Source organism: Scardinius erythrophthalmus (genome assembly GCF_964197995.2).
Source record: "Scardinius erythrophthalmus genome assembly, chromosome: 17".
In the NCBI taxonomy this organism is placed as follows: Eukaryota; Metazoa; Chordata; class Actinopteri; order Cypriniformes; family Leuciscidae; genus Scardinius; species Scardinius erythrophthalmus.
The window spans coordinates 34,498,405-34,519,354 of NC_138237.1; the positions used below are offsets into that span (position 1 = coordinate 34,498,405).

At 38.5% G+C, this 20,950-nt stretch overlaps 1 protein-coding gene across 1 annotated transcript in view; it reads right to left on the minus strand.

The window, feature by feature from the left end:
- The window catches only part of lars1b (leucyl-tRNA synthetase 1b), a 36,324-nt gene that overhangs the window by 14,041 nt on the left and 1,333 nt on the right, over nucleotides 1–20,950 (minus strand). Inside the window, exons 2-19 of the mRNA XM_081391740.1 lie at nucleotides 20,598–20,719; nucleotides 20,421–20,508; nucleotides 20,259–20,339; nucleotides 20,031–20,168; nucleotides 19,738–19,899; nucleotides 19,535–19,647; nucleotides 18,267–18,330; nucleotides 18,105–18,172; nucleotides 16,991–17,216; nucleotides 14,149–14,236; nucleotides 12,450–12,526; nucleotides 12,249–12,302; nucleotides 11,574–11,714; nucleotides 10,881–10,958; nucleotides 9,479–9,564; nucleotides 9,187–9,252; nucleotides 8,978–9,060; nucleotides 2,022–2,160 (exon numbers count right to left, since the gene is read on the minus strand). Of these exons, the coding sequence (XP_081247866.1) occupies nucleotides 2,022–2,160; nucleotides 8,978–9,060; nucleotides 9,187–9,252; nucleotides 9,479–9,564; nucleotides 10,881–10,958; nucleotides 11,574–11,714; nucleotides 12,249–12,302; nucleotides 12,450–12,526; nucleotides 14,149–14,236; nucleotides 16,991–17,216; nucleotides 18,105–18,172; nucleotides 18,267–18,330; nucleotides 19,535–19,647; nucleotides 19,738–19,899; nucleotides 20,031–20,168; nucleotides 20,259–20,339; nucleotides 20,421–20,508; nucleotides 20,598–20,719 (1,874 nt within the window). The remainder of the gene's footprint in view (nucleotides 1–2,021; nucleotides 2,161–8,977; nucleotides 9,061–9,186; nucleotides 9,253–9,478; nucleotides 9,565–10,880; nucleotides 10,959–11,573; nucleotides 11,715–12,248; nucleotides 12,303–12,449; nucleotides 12,527–14,148; nucleotides 14,237–16,990; nucleotides 17,217–18,104; nucleotides 18,173–18,266; nucleotides 18,331–19,534; nucleotides 19,648–19,737; nucleotides 19,900–20,030; nucleotides 20,169–20,258; nucleotides 20,340–20,420; nucleotides 20,509–20,597; nucleotides 20,720–20,950) is intronic.

Genomic DNA, 20,950 nt, shown 5'->3' on the forward strand with positions numbered 1-20,950 from the left:
TTAACTCACCAAGCGCCAAATGAGAGTACAAATCTTGTTGGTGAGTATAATAAACAGTGTCAATTGCCAGTTGGCCGGTGATATTTTTATGAATTCTAATGCAATGTTGTGAGAACATTGGACAGTTGACAGGCCAGTGCTGCATCCAATAACTAGGTCAAGGAGTACAAAAATAAAATAAAAAATACTAGGAGTTGGGCATGTTAGCTAATAACTTCTATAACTAACAACTTCATACTGATCTGCATTATCTTATGTGCAGGGAAAAAACCCTGAACTTCTGCAGAGCAGTAATTAATTAAGTCATGTGGTTGAGGCTGCAATGTTTTAATAGGTCAGTGGGAGTGCCGGTGAGATTAGTTTGTGCCGTGCCATCCATTCAGTGGCACTAACAAGCACATCCTCCTTGTGATGTTGAGTAGGTCACGTGGCTTGGTCCTTTGAGCTGCACCTCAGCGCTGCGCAAGCTCTGTAAAATCATGCAGTATTGTATTGGATGTTCGCTAAATTCCGTCACGAAATATAACGTAAAAAAAAGCCAACCAATCGGGTTTTGAATGTATCCCTATTAGGGCTGTCAAAAGATTAATCGCGATTAATCGCATCCAAAATAAAAGTTTGTGTTTACATAATATATGTGTGTGTACTGTGTATAATTATTTTGTATATATACATATTACACACACACACATGCATGTATATTATATATTTAAGAAATATTTGCATACATATACAGTATATATTTATATATAAATTACACATTTTTCCTAAATATATACAAGCATGTGTGTGTATTTATATATACAAATTTAATTATACACAGTACACACACATATATTATTTAAACACAAACTTTTATTTTGGATGCGATTAATCGCAATTAATCTTTTGACAGCCCTAATCCCTATACCTTTAGGTTCGGTGTTAAAATGGTAATAAACACAAAGCGGACAAGGACAAATTTTTTTTGTTTGTGAACCAAGCGAACCGAATTACAAGTGTGAACACACCCTTAGTGACAGCAGCCTAAAATCCCTGCTGTCTGTGTTTTTAATGTTAATCAAACATCAAAAGGCAAAGTCTCTCAGTGCTCTTGACAAAGTCAAACAAAGTTAGTTTTAGGCCCTGCAATAAACGAACTACACCACGGTCACATGACTTCAACATCACCACCATTAAGCTTCGACAACTCTTTCAGTCTTTATTTACAAAACATTTTCCCTGAAGGTTTGAGTTAGAATAGTTCCAAGAGCACGACTATAAACACAGTGAGGCTGTGAAAGCGGACTAGTGAGTAGATGAGTTTACATGTACAGCGTGAAGACGTTCAATGTCCCATTTAGCCACATTAGCAATCGTATTTAAATTTTTAAGTAAAAAAACTAAAAAAACAAGGGGGTATTAATGGTGTGCTTTATGCCGTAGAATAAAACGTGAAAATATCTTGAGTTTTGGGTTTACCATATACCTTCTTTCAGACATTTAACCAAAAACCCACTCAAAAAATCCATTGACTTCAGGACAAACTAGAAGTGCTAAAATGCAAACTCAGAGTTTTGTCCAAGAAAAATACATCATTCCTGCAGCACTTAATCTTAATTTTACTAAGTGGTCCTAAACCAAGCTAGTGGGAAACGGTCAAGGCAGAAGCTGAATAAATGGGAATATTGGAATGATTTGCATATAAAATAAAACTAGACTCCAAAATCCAAATGATCAGTCTAAAATCTTTTCCATTTTCATCACACTGGTGGCTGAGGAGAGATTCCCTGATATGATTGTAAAGCGCTTTGGGTGTACAGTAGTACATATGAAAGCACTATATAAATGCCTCATTCATTCATTCATTCATTCATTCATTTTTTCCCCATCAACTACCTTTCCTGATTCTCCTTTGCTTAAGTGATGTTCAGCCTAAAAAAAACATGTATTATGTAAATCTGTTGCATGGAAAGGTCTTTTTTGCCTTTTTTTTATTTTTTATTTTTATTTCAAGCCATTTCTGGAAGAGCAAATAATACCTGATTCCCAGTGGGGAGGGTCCTTGTCCGTTGAGAACCCCTCCCTGGAGGAGATGTGCCACAGTATAGAAGGCCATATAGATGGTGGAGTCCGACAGGGACTCAATGAGCCATTGTTCATCCCATGGCAACCGGGTTCCTATGGGAACCAAACACATAAAAGAACTCCAAAATCAAATGTTCTCACTAAGGAGCAGCAAGAAAATTGCTGATGGTATCGCTGAGTGGTTTGGGGGCAAGGGAGGAGCGAGAAATAAGAGTATTACAAAAGAAATATAGATGGGCCTTGTCCTTACAAAAAGACTTTGATTAAGATAAGCTTCACACAAAGGTGGCCATCTGAGGTGATTTCAAAAGGATGTGTGCAAAGAAAGCTGTGCAATTTGCCTAACTATTACAAGCAACCAGGGCTTGACATTAACACCCGCCATGGATTTCAGCAGTGGCGTGTAACGCAGTCACTCCTACTAGCCACTTTGGCGTGTAAAAATGTAAATATACATTTTTCAATTGTAGTCTTTTAAAAAGGCATCTGAAATAATAAACTTAAGTGCAATGTAGTGTTGTTAAAAATAAAGATTTAATACATAATTAATAAAAAATAAAGATGTGCTCTTAAGCCCATTTTAGATATTGATCTGAAATGCTATACTCATTTTCCATGATACCAGCTTTTTTCTCTCTCTCTCTCTGCGAGTCGACACACAAACCCGCCTCCTCTCACTCTCTCTCTGCGAGTCGACACACAAACCCGCCTCCTCTCTCTCTCTCTCTCTCTCTCTCTCTCTCTCTCTCTCTGCGAGTCGACACACAAACCCGCCTCCTCTCACTCTCTCTCTCTCTCTCTCTCTCTGCGAGTCGACACACAAACCCGCCTCCTCTCACTCTCTCTCTGCGAGTCGACACACAAACCCGCCTCCTCTCTCTCTCTCTCTCTCTCTCTCTCTCTCTCTCTCTCTCTCTCTCTCTCTCTCTCTCTCTGCGAGTCGACACACAAACCCGCCTCCTCTCACTCTCTCTCTCTCTCTCTCTCTCTGCGAGTCGACACACAAACCCGCCTCCTCTCTCTCTCTCTCTCTCTCTCTCTCTCTGCGAGTCGACACACAAACCCGCCTCCTCTCTCTCTCTCTCTCTCTCTCTCTCTCTCTCTCTCTCTCTCTCTGCGAGTCGACACACAAACCCGCCTCCTCTCTCTCTCTCTCTCTCTCTCTCTCTCTCTGCGAGTCGACACACAAACCCGCCTCCTCTCTCTCTCTCTCTCTCTCTCTCTCTCTCTCTCTCTCTCTCTCTCTCTCTCTGCGAGTCGACACACAAACCCGCCTCCTCTCTCTCTCTCTCTCTCTCTCTCTCTCTGCGAGTCGACACACAAACCCGCCTTCTCTCTCTCTCTCTCTCTCTCTCTCTCTCTCTCTCTCTCTCTCTCTCTCTCTCTCTCTCTCTCTCTCTCTCTCTCTCTCTGCGAGTCGACACACAAACCCGCCTCCTCTCACTCACTAGTTTCATTTGATCCGGATGAATATTGTTGGTGTTGCAGGGCTTGAATTTGACTCATTCCCACAGATTTTTTTGCTCACACCCAAAGTGCAGCACATAAAGCCACCTTTCAGTACTAAAGTCAAGTCAAGTCAAGTTTATTTATATAGTGCTTTTCACAACATAGGTTGTATCAAAGCAGCTTCACAGTAATAAATTAGAACAATACATCAATGTTTGTTTCTAGTGGAACGTCTACGTTTGGTAATGCTGATCAATAGTATCGTTGATTGATTAATTAAATTAAATATCCCCAAATATCCCCAACTGAGCAAGCCAAAGGCAACAGTGGCAAGGAACCGAAAAACTCCATCAGGTGACCTAATGGAGAAAAAAAAAACCTTGGGAGAACCCGGGCTCAGTCGGGGGCCAGTTCTCCTCTGGCGTTTATGAAGTAGAGACCGGATTTAACTGTAGGATTAAAAGTATTATATGAATGCCTGGCTGAAGAGATGCGTCTTTAATCTAGTTTTAAACTGGGAGAGCGAGTCTGAGCAACGAACAGTATCCGGAAGACTATTCCAGAGTTTTGGTGCTAAATGTGAAAATGCTCTCCCTCCTTTGGTGGATCTGGATATCCTAGGTATGACCAAAAGCCTCGAATTTAGTGACCTTAAAGAGCGCGATGGATTATAGGGCGATAGAAGATCCATTAAATAGACTGGAGCTAAGCCGTTTAGGGCTTTATAAGTCAGTAGCAATACCTTGTAATTAATACGGGACTTTATAGGTAACCAATGTAGGGATGATAAAATCGGTGTTATATGATCATATTTTCTTGATCTAGTTAGAACTCTAGCGGCGGCATTTTGGACTAACTGTAGCTTGTTTATTGAGGATGCAGGACAACCGGCTAATAACGCATTACAGTAATCTAGTCTCGAGGTCATGAATGCATGAACTAACTTTTCTGCATCAGAAACAGATAGCATATTACGTAGCTTAGCAATGTTTCTAAGGTGGAAAAAGGCTGTTCTTGTAACATATGAAATATGATTTTCAAAAGACAGGTTGCAGTCTAATATAACACCCAGGTCTTTTACTGTAGAGGATGAAGTAACAGGACATCCTACTATGTTAAAGTTGTATTGTGAGAGGTTTTGTGGGTGGTTTTTTGAACCGATAAGTAGTACCTCTGTCTTGTCTGGATTTAATAAAAGAAAATTATGCGTCATCCAATCTTTTATATCTTTAACACACTCTGTCAATTTGGATAATTTAGCGTTTTCATCTGGCCGTGATGAAATATAGATTTGAGTGTCATCAGCATAACAATGGAAACTAATTCCATGTTTCCTTATAATATTTCCAAGTGGCATCATATATATTGAGAATAATAGAGGGCCTAACACAGATCCCTGCGGCACTCCATAGTTTACTGGAGTTATGATAGATTTTTCTCCATTTAAATAAACAAAATGGTAGCGGTCAGATAAATACGATCTAAACCAGCTTAATGCTTGTCCTTGAACACCAGTATAATTTTGTAGTCGATCTAAGAGTATTGTATGATCTATAGTATCGAACGCAGCACTAAGATCAAGTAAAACTAATATTGAGATACAGCCTTGGTCAGAAGCTAAAAGTAAATCATTTGTGATTTTAACGAGCGCAGTTTCAGTGCTATGATGCGGCCTGAACCCAGACTGAAACTTTTCATAGGTGTCATTTTCTTGTAAGAAAGAGCCCAGTTGAGCGGACACAACTTTTTCTAGTATTTTAGACATAAAAGGTAGATTTGAAATGGGTCTATAATTTACTAGATTATTCGGATCTAATTGTGGTTTCTTAATGAGAGGTTTTATAACTGCCAGTTTAAATGTTTTTGGAACATAACCTAAAGATAAAGACGAGTTAATAATATTGAGGAGAGGCTCTTCCACTACAGGTAACACTTCTTTCAATAGTTTAGTTGGTATAGGATCTAGTAAACATGTTGTTGTTTTAGATGAAGTAAAAAGTTTATTTAACTCTTTTTGTTCTATAGTTGTAAAGCACTGTAATTGTTCTTGCGGGGTGATAATTGAGGCTGAATTATAAGGCGCGATTGAGGATTGAACGTTTACAATTGTGGTTCTGATGTTTTCTATTTTCTCAGTGAAGAACTTCATGAAATCATTACTACTAAACTGTAATGGAATATTTTGTTCAGGAGACATCTGTTTATTTGTTAGTCTCGCCACGGTGTTAAATAAGAACTTAGGATTGTTATGGTTGTTTTCTATTAGTTTGCGGAGATGCTCAGCCCTGGCCGCTTTTAGGGCCTTTTTATAACGTAACATACTGTCTTTCCATGCGATTCTAAAGACCTCTAAGTTGGTTTGTTTCCATTTACGCTCTAAATTACGGGTTTCTCTCTTTAGAACACGCGTAGTATTGTTGTACCATGGTGCTTTACTTTTCTCTCTGACCTTTTTTAATCTAATGGGCGCAACAATATCCAATGATCCAGAGAGAATGGTGCTCATAGTGCTAGTTAATTCCTCAAGTTCATCTGTTTGTTTGGGTTCACTGAGCAGCTGAGACAGATCCGATAAGCTGTTTGAAAAATGATCTATGGTGGATGGAAGGATTGTTCTGCCTAATCGATAACGCGGCGCAGCATGATATATTACAGGAGTACGTAATATGCAAGTTACCATGTAATGGTCAGTGACATCGTCACTTTGTGGAATGATATCTATATCGGTTGGATCGGTTCCATGTGATATAATTAAATCGAGTGTATGATTAAATCGATGAGTCGGTCCGGTAATGTTTTGCTTGACCCCAAAGGAGTTTAATAAATCTGTAAACGCAGCCCCTAACGCATCATTTTGATTATCTACATGGATATTAAAGTCTCCAACAATTAATGCTTTATCGAAGTTAACTAATAGGTCTGAGAGAAAATCTGCAAACCCTTTTAGGAAATCAGCGTAAGGCCCAGGCGGTCTATATACGGTAGCCAAGGCTAGAGATAATAGGGATGTTTTTCGAACATCTAAGAGCGTAACATTTAGTACAAGTACTTCAAATGAAATAAACTTATAACCCGTTTTCTGAGTAACATTGAGAAAATCTCTATAGATTGTTGCAACACCGCCGCCACGACCATTCAGACGGGGCTCGTGCTTATAGGAGTATCCTGCTGGAGTAGACTCATTTAAACCGAAATAATCATTTGGTTTAAGCCAGGTTTCAGTAAGGCAAAGTACATCGAAGCTATTATCTGTGACTATTTCATTTACAATAACTGCCTTAGGTGTGAGTGATCTAATGTTTAGAAGACCTAGCTTTAAAAATTGTTTTTGATTACCAATAGCAACATTTTCTGGTTTAATAACAATTAGATTTTTTCTAGATCCTGCAGTAGATTTATGATTTGATCTCACTAAACGAGGAATAGACACAGTTTCTATGCAATGTTCTACACTATTTAAATCAGTTAAATTGGTGCAGCAGAGACTATGATTTGGACTTTTGGTTACTAGTCAAAAGGTATTTAACATTTTGGAGATGTTATCTGACAGAAGATCCGATCCGAATCTGCTTGGGTGTAAGCCATCAGCACGGTAAAGCCTAGGACGCTCCCAAAACAGATTCCAATTATTTACAAAGAGAAGTTTCTGCTCATTGCACCATGACATTAACCATTCATTAAGCGCAAATAATCTACTAAACTTTTCATGACCTAGTCGGTACGTGGGAAGCGGTCCTGACACAATAATCGTTATATCAGGCGATGTGCTGCGTACCGTATCGATCAGATTCCTGAAGTCTTTCTTCAGAACTTCCGTCTGGCGCAGCCTGATGTCGGCCCCTCCCGCGTGCAGGACAACGGTTCCGACGCGCTCGTTCAGAATCTCGGGAACGTGAGCAGCGATTTCAGAAACACGAGCACCAGGAAAGCAGTGACTATGCACCTTACTTTTATTTAACGTAGCGTGTACGTGTCGAACGATGGAATCGCCGATGATCACAGCATCGCGTTCTGTTTCGCGAAGAGGGGAGAAGCGGTTTTGTGTGGATATCTCGAAAACCGGGAGGGTCGGAGAGAGTTTTCTTGGTCTAGACCTGGCTCGCGTCTTCCGCTGCGGAAAAATCCAGGCTTCGTGATGGCATGTTGGAGCCGGAGTGAACGAGACCATGGCTGATCGCGACCTCGACGTTCGGGACCGATGTTGAGGAACGCACGGAGTAGACGAGGTCGGAGTCAGCGGGTTAGTAACGTTAATCTCTGATTTGTGTGCCTCGGCACGTGATGTTTCAAGAGCTAACCGCCGGTCTATCAGCTCGGCTTTTCTTACTAAAAGGTCGTGGATCTGTTTCTCAACAGCTTCCAGCTCAGACTGCACCGCGTGCAGCTCAAATGTGTCCTCACCTGCACCAAAAGGTAGACTACTTACATTTGATATATTCGCCATTTTAACAGATGGACAGTAAGTTAAGTTAGCAACGACGCTACCAGTGGTGCTATCAATATTAATACTAATTTATGGCTTAAGTCTTGGATATAATCCGTCTTTTCAGTGGTACGGGTGTAGAGTAGACGCACGATAGGCGAAAAAAATGTTTGTTTGTAAATGAGTGCGGAGAAGACGCGTTCAGCCGTGATCCACGGACGTAACCTATAAGTATCCAGTATCCAGCGTTGGATCACTAGGCTTGAGACGCGTTTGCTCAACAATCCGCGTTATAACTATGAGGTGAGGAAAAGTAGAAAATGTTCGTTGTAAGTGAGTTTAAAGAGAAATCAAGAATTATAAATCAATCGATGGAGCTCCAAAGACAACAACGCGCTCAGACGCGACGCATGCGCAATAACTAAATACAGTTATTTTTCGCTGCTTATTGCACTTAGTCAAATACACACAAAATAATGTCAAAATGCCAGTCTTGGTGAGTATTCACGTAAACGCAGTCAGTGATGTTAAGTGAACTTAAACAGTTGAGAAAGAAAACACGTGTAACAGTATAATGGATCCGTGCATTCAGTCTTAAAGTGACAGCAGCCTAATATTCCTGCTACCCTAAGTTAATAACTAATGATCTTTGCAATGTAAGTGAATCAATCAAAACTAACTTTAGCTGGACAATAACTTTATCCTAGAGCTGCTGTAAAGCCAAAACAATCTCTGTTACTTTAATTTCCTATTATCACTGTAAAGCTGCTTTGAAACTAAAGCTGCGCAACATAAATGAAGGTGACTTTACCAATTTAATATTAAAAATATCTCTATGGCAGTTTTTCCCCATGGTATTGATGTCAAAATTGTTGCCAGTGAAAATGCTGAGTGGCTAGTAACTTTGGAAAACCACTAGCCACAGGGGCTGGTGAGCAAATGTCAAGCCCTGCAAGCAATTTATTCCAAAAGAAAAACCGAACAGGAAACAGAAAAGCTTGCAACAAAGCTACAATGGCAGACATAAGCAGGTCTTACCTAAACCATACGTTCTGGAACAAGCATGCTCCTGAAGCCAAGCCAACGTTGCTTCAAAGTTCTTCCTGGTTTCATCACAGAACCTGAAGAGAAAAGCATAACGTCAATATTCACATATGAATGAAGCTTCTCCAGCAAGAATGCCACCCCAAAGCAACATGACAATTTTCCACTGCAATCTCCTCAATGCCACAAAGTGCCAGACTTACGTCTCCAGAGCCTCCAGGACACCCATGGCTTGCTTTTTCCATTCCTCATTGCCATAATCCAGATACCTGCCAGATAAAGACCCCAGTCACTGTCTGACAAGTCAAGTCGATCAGCGACTCCGCATGGCAATGCACCACGATAAAAAAAAGGACTTAAATCGCACAAGATCATAAGGATAAGGCATTCTCTTACTGAACAGGAAGTGAATACAAGACAGAAGTGGACGTTATCATGGGTTCTGAGATGTGTACAACATTATGCAGTATCTGTATGAGTGTTTTCTGCACTAACCATTGATCGCACAACGCCACAACACACTCGTCTGCAGACCGAGATAACACCTGCTTCTCTGGCTCCATGTAAATCAGTGCCTCATCCTTGAAATATCAACAAAATTGAGTTAGAGCAAGTTTATTTCTATATTTTATAAAAAAAAAAAAAAACTGATTCCCAAACCAACATTTCATTAACCCTTTTCCATTCAATCATTAACCCTATAAAGCCTACTGCATAAAATTTGATATGCAAAAGTTCTCTAAATTATCAACATGATCCAAACTGAAGAAAAACTAAATAAATGGTATTATATATTTGGGAAATATATCGAGATAAACACTTACATAGTAAACAGTAACTAAGGTTTACTTGATTATCCATTGTTTTAGAAAAATCATGTTTAAAAATGTGAGTGCAAAGATAATATAACTGCACACTCTCTTAAGCACATTTATTATCAATGTTTCGGGACAACAATTGGCCTTTGTCAAGGTAGAATTTCAATTTATAATTTCTTTACATTAAGTTTTTCCCTTTAATTTGCACCTCACAAGGTGTGCATTTGCTTTGCTGTTCTTTTTAAAAAGTATGAGTATCAAATACGATCCATCAGGCTTTTGATGAAGGTTTATTAGTATCTACATCTACAGACATGTAAATTGTCAGTAATAAAATAAGAACAAATAACCAAATTATGAGCAATACCACAAATAAATACAATAGAACAAACATACAAATGAATAAACACTGCTTTTCATGTTTTTTAGGTAGATCTAACAGTCGTTTTCAGGCACAGAAATTAGAAAGATTAATCCTTAAAGTTATTTAGTCAAGAGTAGTGAGTGATTTTTTTCTTTGTTAACATAAAAAAAAAAAGACAGCAGCAGGAATATTAGGACCTAATCCGCGCATTAAGAACTAATGCACGGATCCAATACACAGTTACACGATTTATTTCTGTTTACGTTCACTGAAGACATAACTGAATATGTTTACAAGGATACTCACCAATACGGGCATTTTAAAAAATTTCTGTGAAAATGTCAATTGAAGCACAAACGTGAAAGAGAAATCAATTCCGCATTTGCGCTCTTGTCTGAGAGGCGGCTTTCTGGGAGCGCGCTACGGATGTGTGTTGCGCACACAAAACTTCTCACACAGCGCGCAAATATTGAATTGAGTTCTCTTTCTCGTCTTCTTGCGCTTGAACATTTTAATTGGCATGGCTTAAAAACACGTGCAAATGATAAACTTATTTTGTGACACGCAGCACTGCCGTTTACGCTGGCCCCAGGCAGTCCCTATTGTCCAGCCTTTTTAGATATTGTCTAAAGGTTCAATAAACTGTGCCATTTCAAACAAATATATTTTTCTGACTATTATTTCATATGTCAGGCTTTACATATAGTCCACCGACCTTCTCCATCATCATCTTCTGAATGGGCTTCTTCGCATCCTGGACCTTCTGACCCTTGAAACCCTCCACTAACATGATCTAGCAAAACAAAGTTCAGTAAAGTTGTTCAGATGTACACATGAAGGCTGCTTTCATTGAAGCACACACACACACACACATCACTCATACAAAGATATATACACTTAGAAACATTAAGAAGTACAGAACCTTATTGTCAACGCTGCCCCGTGACTTTTATTAATAAATTTACTTTGCATCTACCGAACCGCTACATTATATTACTCAGCAAGGAGGTGGTGACGTCGCTGTTTTTGAAGTAATTCAACTCAGTAGAGAGACATTGGACAGAATCAGGTAGTTCACACACGTTACTCTCTCTCGATAGGTTAATTCATTCGAATAAATGTTATGATTCAGTCAAAAAAATGTAAATTTACTTGACTACTTTTTCTCTGTGTGTGATTTAAAGCGGACATAATGCTGGATCTAACGAGTCGTAACTGACAAAACCATTTTGACTTGCAAACATCGATGACAGCTTTGACTTTTCGATGCTGGCAAATGACCATGGTATAAGCGGGATAATCCACGGCTAGCTGTGCATTTAAATTGTTTATTATTTCAGTTGTCCCCTACATGCATTCCACTAGAAAGTGGGGAATTTGAGTGATGTTGGTGTTCGTATGGTCTCACCCCCTCGTAAAAGCCCTTAAGATAGAGTTTCTCTTTGGCCTCGGCAAGTTTCTCTCTGTCATTCTGGCTTTGGATCTTCAGTTCATCACAAATCAAAGGAGCCGACAGGTTCCCATACCCTGGAATCTCAATGACAGGTACCTGGTGGAACATAAGCCACTTTAGACACACAGAATTTAGGAATGTTCTGAAAAATCCCTTAATCTATGATTAGCAATATGCTAGTAATGTGCTAAATCATGTAAGGAATATGTTAAATCATGCTATCAATGTGTTAAAATATGCAAGCAACTTGCTGAAACATTTTATTGACATCTTTAAGTATAATCTTCAAACTTAAAGCTTTTCAAAGTTATTTTTTTAACTTTCAGACTGGTTGTGTCAAGCCAACATGAAAGTTTGTTATCAAATAACTTTAAATAACTTTCTAGTTATTATTATTTCTTATTGAAAATAAGAAGAAAAAAAAGCAATTCAAAATAATTATATTATTCTTATAATTTAAGAATGTTCCCTGAATCTGGGCCCAGGGCTGGTTATTACTGTAAAAGTATTGGAAGCCTAAGTAGATTGTAGAACCCATTGTCATCAATGGTCTTTGCGATCCATTTAGTATTACAAAACTTTTTGGGAACGCAGCTCAGGAACTCTTACGACTTAAAAAAAGCTGCTTACCGGCTCAAATGGTAGGACCATAAAATCTTGAATTCCATACTTCTCTCTCAAAGCCTAAAAAAAAAAAAAAAAAAAAAGTCATCATCCATCACATTATCTTATCTGAAATAGTTATCTCTATGGGAATTTCCCTCAGTAATGGAAATCAAATACAACTGAATCAAGAAAATAAAATGAAATTCCATTAAACAAATACAACACCTGCTTCTTTTTAATGTCCCTCAGAGCGGCGATGTCATCAGGCGAATCTGATGGCACACTGGTGACAACTCCAGTTCCTGTGACCACAAATTAATTTCAACAACTTCCCATAGTGAGACAACTTGTTAGACAAATGTTAAAACGATCGATGTTAACATTTCTAACGTATCAATTTGGAGCCCAGGGTATAAGAAAAAGAATAACTGCCGAATCACATTACAGGGTTTCTGCACATTTTTTAAAGTCAAATTTAAGACTTTTTAAGACCTTTTTAAGACCCGAAGAAATCAAAATTAATACCATGCATTAGGGGTGTGTAATATTGACAAAATATGTCTCGATCGATATTTTCAAAGTTTTGAGGGTAATAATTAGATAATAGTAACAAAAATTAACATTTTTTATTAAGGGGTAATATTTGCCATCTTAAATTGATTTCCAGTGGCATTTTCATCTCTATATTGGCATTTGTAGATGTATGCATCACCTTTTATGTCAAATTCTAACATTTAAATTAAATTATATTAGAATAATTACACAATACCACTGTTACCAGTCAAATTAAATCATTAAATCAAAATCCACCTTTGCAGTGCAGAGGTGACACAGTGGCGGCATCAGATCTGGCATTAATATATTTACACTGCATTTACAATTGCATAAATAAAGTTATGAGATTGTTAAATATGAACTGTGATTTCTAATTTTAACATTCTAATTAAAAAGTACTCTAAATGTGAAACTAAAGCTGCCAGTAGGTGGCGGCAAGTCACTGTTTTAATAAGTGAGTTGAGGGAGTCATTCATTCAACCAATTCGTTCAAACGGCTGATTCATTCGGGAAGCAAGTGACTGTTCATTGAATCATTAAATTGATTCGTTCAAAACGCGGATTCCAGTCAAAAACTCATCGCTGTCTGTTGCATTGAGGCTCTGCTATGGCTTCAATTTGAAATTCTCGTCAGCGAAATAAAGGGGAAACCAACAATATTGACAATAGGCTACTGTTTATAAAATTTAAAGGAGTACGAGACCAAAGCGATGTCAGCTCGCAGTACATCGTTAAAACAATGATTACAATATCATAATAATAGACAATACACATCGCACACCACTACGAACATAAAGACTGAACTTAAAACTGAACTGACGTTTACCAACTCACTTCTCATTCTCTCCTCCTGTTTCGCGCGTGCAGGTCTGCAGGAGATGGACGTAACGCTGCCGCGAATGACGCGAAATGTCACGTGAACCACAAAGAAAGAATAATAAATAAAAAAAGTACGCTAATTAGATGGTTCTAATTTAGAAAACATTTAGATATGTTTAAGTCAAATTGCCATCTAAAATTTAAGACCTTTCATAAGTAAAAATAAGACTTTAAGACTTTTAAAGGCCTTAAATTTTAAAAATCTAATTTAAGACTTTTTAAGACTTTTTAAGGATCCGCGGACACCCTGCATTAGGTGAAGAGCGGTTTGTGATCGGCGTAATGTGGTCCGCACAGCCTGAGGGAACATTCATTACGGTCATTTCCATATTCCATCTCTCCTAGCTTCGCTTTTCTCCGCAATGACTGACGTCGCTTTCACTTTGGCTTTTAAAAACACATGGTATTTGCCCTGCGGCCCGTTCAGAGATGCATCTTGTCTGTGCAGGGGTAATGTGATGCGACGATATTATGGGGTGTTGTCGGGTACCTTTGTCTTCTTTAATGGTGAGCATTGGCAGGGTATAAATGGTCTTGTATGAGGTGAGGGGGGCGTTCAATGCACAGCCCAGGATGTCCTAGATAGAGAGAGGGAGAGGGAGAGGGAGAGGAGAGAGAGAGAGAGAGAGAGAGAGAGAGAGAGAGAGAGAGAGAGAGAGAGAGAGAGAGAGAGAGAGAGAGAGAGAGAATCAGTAAACAGCGCATCATACATGCACAAGCTGGATTTTTTTTTTTTTTATTTAGCTCTTATGTAGTTTCTTCTTATAAAAAAATAAACCATGTTATCATTACTGTTATTTTATAATAGAATAATATAAATATAATATAATCAAAATATATGATGACAAATCACACAGAGAACAATGTTCATTTTACATTTTCATTGAAAACAAAGAATAATATTAAAGAGATGCTATTTTAATGTTCGTTATTTTGTTTATTGGCTGTACTAGAATAGGTTAACTTGCTTTAATGTATAACAAACACATTCATTTCACATACTGTTCCAGTTTCTACAAAGTCCCTCCTTCTGAAAAGCCCAGAGTGCTCTGATTGGCCAGCTGACACAATGCGTTGTGATTGGCCAACACAAGCGTGTTAGAAAATGTAATGCCTCTAACCATAATCGTGAGCTTCAGCTTCCATTGCTTCTAAAGCAATTGTAAAGACAAACAGTTAAAAATGTTTTCGGTATTATCGTATCAGTTCAAGCAAGGCCGCCCCAGTGCGAGTTAAGGCCCCGATTTACTTCAAGCGAAATCAAAGAATGAACTGATGTGACATTATTTGGTGGCATGAAGGAGTTTAGCGTAATTTTGAACAAAATCAGGCCAATATATATATATAGAAAAAATACATACTAATTGGTCCATGGCGATTATGTAACTGGTAGGTGTGCGCTGAGGCTCCGCCTTCTTTCACATGGAAATCTTTTCTGATTCATTTCCACTATTGAAGGCCGTAGAGGTCAGACGTCCGCGAGTGAAAACATGAGCACACAGCTGTTTATAGTAGAAAATGAAGTTGTACTACTGATGAAACGAGACACAGACACTGTTTTTTATGTTTAATACGGTAAAGCTGCTTGATTTTAAGTGCTATATAAATAAACAGACGTGACTTAACTAGAGTGCCGAATTGCAGAGCTTGTGCAAACATATCCACGTTGCTAAGATGAACGGATGCTTTTCTTATGCATTATTAAAAAATGCTTGCTGTTTTCTCAATTTTGCTGTGTGTTTATTTTCTTATCGAGAGGAAAGAGCGCAGCACATATTTGCATATTCATCTAACCGTCGCTCTCAGCAGTGTGGGCGGAGTCAGATGTTCGCTATCAGTATGTCGCTGCTCACGCATTTCGAACTTCGTTTTATCCCTAAACGAAAAACAAAAAAGAACTTTGTTTGAAGTTTATCAGGGCCTTAAGAGGAAGTGGGGACCCCCTTCTGGGGATTTCCCTCAGTCAGTTTGCTATTGCTTTCCCGGGTCCCCTAAAGCACGGGACCCCGTGTAGTCGCACTAGTTGCACCGCCCTAAGGACGGCCCCGAGTTCAAAACCGAGTCCGACTCTGAAAATATGGATGATAAAGCAGATCATGTGGAGCCAACATCAGAACACCACGACATGGTGACAACACTACGATTCACTGAAGCCTTGTCTTCTTACTTTGCAAATGCCTTTGCATTGTGCTAATATTACAAAATTATGATGTAGATGTTTGAGGAAGTAACATCTGGACTTCAGTCAATATGTTTTAGGCAGGTCTGGAGCAGCGTTCATTAGATAGAATAAATCACTTTTGTGGGAGACTATGAGTTTTGTAACTTTGGAGATCTTATACATGCATTTAAACAGACACATTACATACTAAAGGAAAGGAAAACATTTAAAAGCATCATATAACCCCCTTTTAATATAGTATACAACCATACTTTTTCATTTAAATAACATTTTACTCTTAAAGGAGAACTCCGGTCAATTTTAACATTGAGCTCATTTTTTTGTACATTTGGAGTGCTGTCAATACAGAGAACAACGACAAAAATCGGTGTTGCCTACACCGAGTTATTCTATTTTTAAAATTTGCACCCTGTTGACTTCAATGGGGCAAGTTTTAAACCTGCTTTTAGCCTCTTAACATCCTTGATGTGTCATTACAAGTGCACAGAAAATGTGAGTGATTCCTTCTGAGTGAACACGAGTGAATCTGACTGCAGTAGATGTGAAAGATATGTATAAAAATGATGTTATTTAAGCCAGCGCAAATACCTGTTTACATCCTGTTTTCGGTTGAAGTCCAAAGTAGTCGATTGCCGAGTTCACGCGCATAGGTTTATCACGCGTGTGAACTCGGCAATCGACTACTTTGGACTTCAACCGAAAACAGGATGTAAACAGGTATTTGCGCTGGCTTAAATAACATCATTTTTATACATTTCTTTCACATCTACTGCAGTCAGATTCACTCGTGTTCACTCAGAAGGAATCACTCACATTTTCTGTGCACTTGTAATGACACATCAAGGATGTTAAGAGCCTAAAAGCAGGTTTAGTACTTGCCCTATTGAAGTCAACAGGGTGCAAATTTTAAAAATAGAATAACTCCGTGTAGGCAACACCGATTTTTGTCGTTGTTCTCTGTATTGACAGCACTCCAAATGTACAAAAAAATGAGCTCAATGTTAAAATTGACCGGAGTTCTCCTTTAAATTTTGGATTTCATATTCTATTTCCTTTTTTACTTTCTTGTTAATTTATACTGTCATAAAGTTAAATAGGCCAACTTTATTTACTATAAAACACATGCAGTGTGTGCTTCAGGGACACAAACCTGGCCCATGATGTTCATGAGCACTGGAACCACTCCGTTCTCTTTGGTAAAGCCCTGGTAGGACATGTTCCTGGCGGACCGCTGTGTGCTGATGAACAGGTCACCGCTGGCCGTCTCAAATATGATGTACTTCATATCTGGCCGGATCCAGCAATTCGTTTGACCAAACATGGTCTCAGGCCTCAGAGTCGCAGCAACCAGAAAAATTGTCTTGTCTTTAAGAACACTGAAAACATAGAAAAAAAATGTATTTACAAGTACCATGTTTTTGCTGTAAGACTGGAAAAACTGGAAGAACTGGAAGAGAGAGATGCTCTCTGAGACAACCAAGGAAATTTGAAACCATTTGAAACGCAAAGTCTAACCTCAGAATACATCTCTTCCCCTCTTCCCCCTCTCTCATGCTGAGACCACATGAAAATTACCCAAAAATACATATGGTTTGATGTGAATAATTATCATCGAGTATTATACGTGTTTGGTATCATTTGAAATGTCTCAGTGTGACTGGTACAAATGTCTCATTTCCAAATAAGTAAAACGAAAGGTACTAAGGTTTTTAAGAGTTTAGGGATAACTGGCACACAAAGAAAGGTTGGTCTCTAGACAAATGGTCTCCTACCCCAAAAAGGTGTCAACTCTGAATGCAAATTACCATTGTTAGCAAATGTTTCCAAAGAGGTTCTGTCTATATAATGGAATGCAGCAAAGAGTTCGAGGCCTTTTCTGTACTTCAGATTAGCCCGTGAGCCTGAGACTCTCAGCTTCATGCATTTCTTAATGTTGGGTTCGCATCTCTTCTCTTTATTCCAGAGCATTTGATGTTTTGTATCGATTATCTTTTAATTGATTATGACATTGGCATGATACATTTACCTGACATAATAAATTGTTACATTTGATTATTATAACTGACTTTGACATTATTTTCATTATTTTCATGTAGAGAATACATATTCAAATGTATTGTACTTAACCAAAAATACTTTGCCACGAGAAAAAGTCAGTAACACGTAAAGACCTTCCGCACTGGTCGGATGCCGGCTTTGGGCCGATCGAGTGTGAGTTTACAGTACCGTGACATTCTTTGGAGTAACATGATACATAAATTTACCTCAATTTTGCTGGGTAAGGTTCCACAATCTTCATCTTAATAAGAGTGTACTCCTGGGGACCAACTCCCTGCAATACAGATCATTACTATAGGACACACATATCCATCCTATTTTATACCAAAAAAAAAAGAAGGCATTTCTTAATTAAAAATAGTTCCCACCTCTCCTGTCTGTCTGTCATGGTCCATGCAGGGCTGCCCATCTTTCGGAGAGTAAATGGTATATCTATAAGACCAAAAAAACACTTCAAACACTTGTAAATAGACTTTGACGCTGAATTTAAAGGGTAAGTTCAGTATTTTACACTTAAAGCCCTGTTTACAGATCGTTTCTGATGAAATAGAACGGTTAAGATTAAAATTTGGACACATGCTGCTGTCCCGAGAATTTTAGGTTTATTTCGCTTTCCCCAAAACCTCTAGAATGGGTGTATAGGTGCACTGGAACAATCCTTCATAAAACGCATTAAACTTTCGTTTACAAAGACGTGAAACTCACCGAGTGGTCAGGGGTGTTCAATGATATGCTCACACAAAAATCGCTGCAAAAGATGCTTTCCAACAGGTGTTTTACTATTCGTTGTAAAACTGTGGATCTATTTTTCCAAACGTCTCACACCCGTAGATTCTTCCGTTGAGAGCTTGAATAATAGACACTCCAGCCCAGTTGGTGGCGATAATGCACCTTTGCCAAGTGCAGGCAAACCACTGGCATTTCATTGAATACACAGAAGAAGCAGAAGAAGAAGCGGCGGAGTAATACCGTACCTCACACAGCTCACCCAATACAAGTCAATGGAGATCGACAAAAACTACGATAAAACCTGTTGGAAAGCATCTTTTGCAGCGATTTTTGTGTGAGCATATCATTGAACACCCCTGACCACTCGGTGAGTTTCACGTCTTTGTAAACGAAAGTTTAATGCGTTTTATGAAGGATTGTTCCAGTGCACCTATACACTCATTCTAGAGGTTTTGGGGAAAGCGAAATAAACCTAAAATTCTCGGGACAGCAGCATGTGTCCAAATTTTAATCTTAACCGTTATATTTCATCAGAAACGATCTGTAAACAGGGCTTTAAGTGTAAAATACTGAACTTGTCCTTTAAGCTCTGGACTCAGAGGAGCCAATTCATGTGTGAAAATGATTCTTCATGCTCATGTACAACATTTTAATATTCAGACCACTCAAATTATTGATTGCGATCAGGATGTGAAGAGAGTTTCAACCAGTATAACACCAAGTGTTTATGTAACAAATTGTCTCCCTACCTTTAATGATGCATGTTACATTTGTGCAAATATTAAACTTTGGTGTCACAACTATCAACTATCAGTATTGATTAACAGGTAAAACTCATGTATTGGTTTCCCTCCACCAGTAACAAACAAAATGAATGTTTAAGTCATAGTTCAATATTTTACCATACCTTTTCCCAAACTTGATCTTTTTTCTCTCTTTCAGAGTGATGAACTGCCACCTCACAAAAGAGTCGTAGAAGGGGTTTACATCGGTCGTAATGAAGGAGCGACGCCAATCAACCTACAGCATTAAAATGGTGCATTTTACATTTAAATAGCAAAGTACAAAGTAATGGGCAGAACGACAATGGCTCAGGTGAGCTTTCACTACCTTGAGACCCATTTTCTTCAGATCTTCTATAGCAAGAGGAGGAAAATAATCCAGCCAATGTTCAGCTTCAGCAAACTTTACAATCTCATCGTCCCGCAGGCCCAGAGACTTCATGATGTCCCACTGGAACTTGGCGCTTCCAGACTTTGCAACAGCTTTGCTCTGCCAATGGCATGACATTCGAACAAAAAAAAAAAAAAAAACTGTGTGAATTTTCATTATTTGTACAATATTGATCATTCATGAATCAACCCTACAACATTTCAGTTAGAATTTCCTCATAATCTATATACCTTCTTGCCCTTTGACTTGTCCTTGATGATGACCTCATCAGTGGTCGTCTTCTGCTTTTCCTCCTCTTCATCTTCCTCAGGGAATTGGGGCGGGAATCCATACAGCTCCATTTCCCTCTTCAACTTGTCGGCACAAGCCTGGTAGACATAGATATGTTATATTACATTATATGATGTTGATTACAAAAATGTACAGATCTGAGGTGCAGAAGAGATTAAACTACTCACTTTGATGGGCATCCCAGTGCAGTGAAGTCCAAATGGGAAAAGACACAGCTTTCCTTTCAACCGCTGGTAACCCATTGCAAACTATACCAGAAATTATAATTGATTCACAAATTATATGACATGATATCTATGATATATTCTTTGATTGGCTTTCAAACTCACCTCACACTTAGACAGGCAGAATGTATGTCCAAGGTGAAGCCTCCCATTCATGTATGGGTAGGGAAATGTGACCAAGAACTTGTTCTTACTGGGTAGACAGATAATAATATATTAGTCATGATGAATATCATCTGTAAAACCTCAGGAAATACTGCAATATATATAAAACAGACTGACTCTGTACTTCCTCCAATGGTGGCTGGAGCGTCGGTCTCAAAGAGCTTTTCCTTCTCCCATTTCTGCTGAACCTCCTCCTCAATCTTCCTCAAAAAGTCAAGTTTTGCTGTTCCTTTGCGTTCCTGGAATGACAAATTTAAATTAAACATTAAACTTCTACATGTGAAATACATGGAAAAAATACACGTAATAAATAAATATAAATTATATATATATATATATATATATATATATATATATATATATATACACTCACACAACTGGTAAAAAAAAAAACCACACACACAATATGTTATTAACAATATTAGTAATGTTTCCAAAAATGTTACCGGTTATGTGTGTGTATATATGTC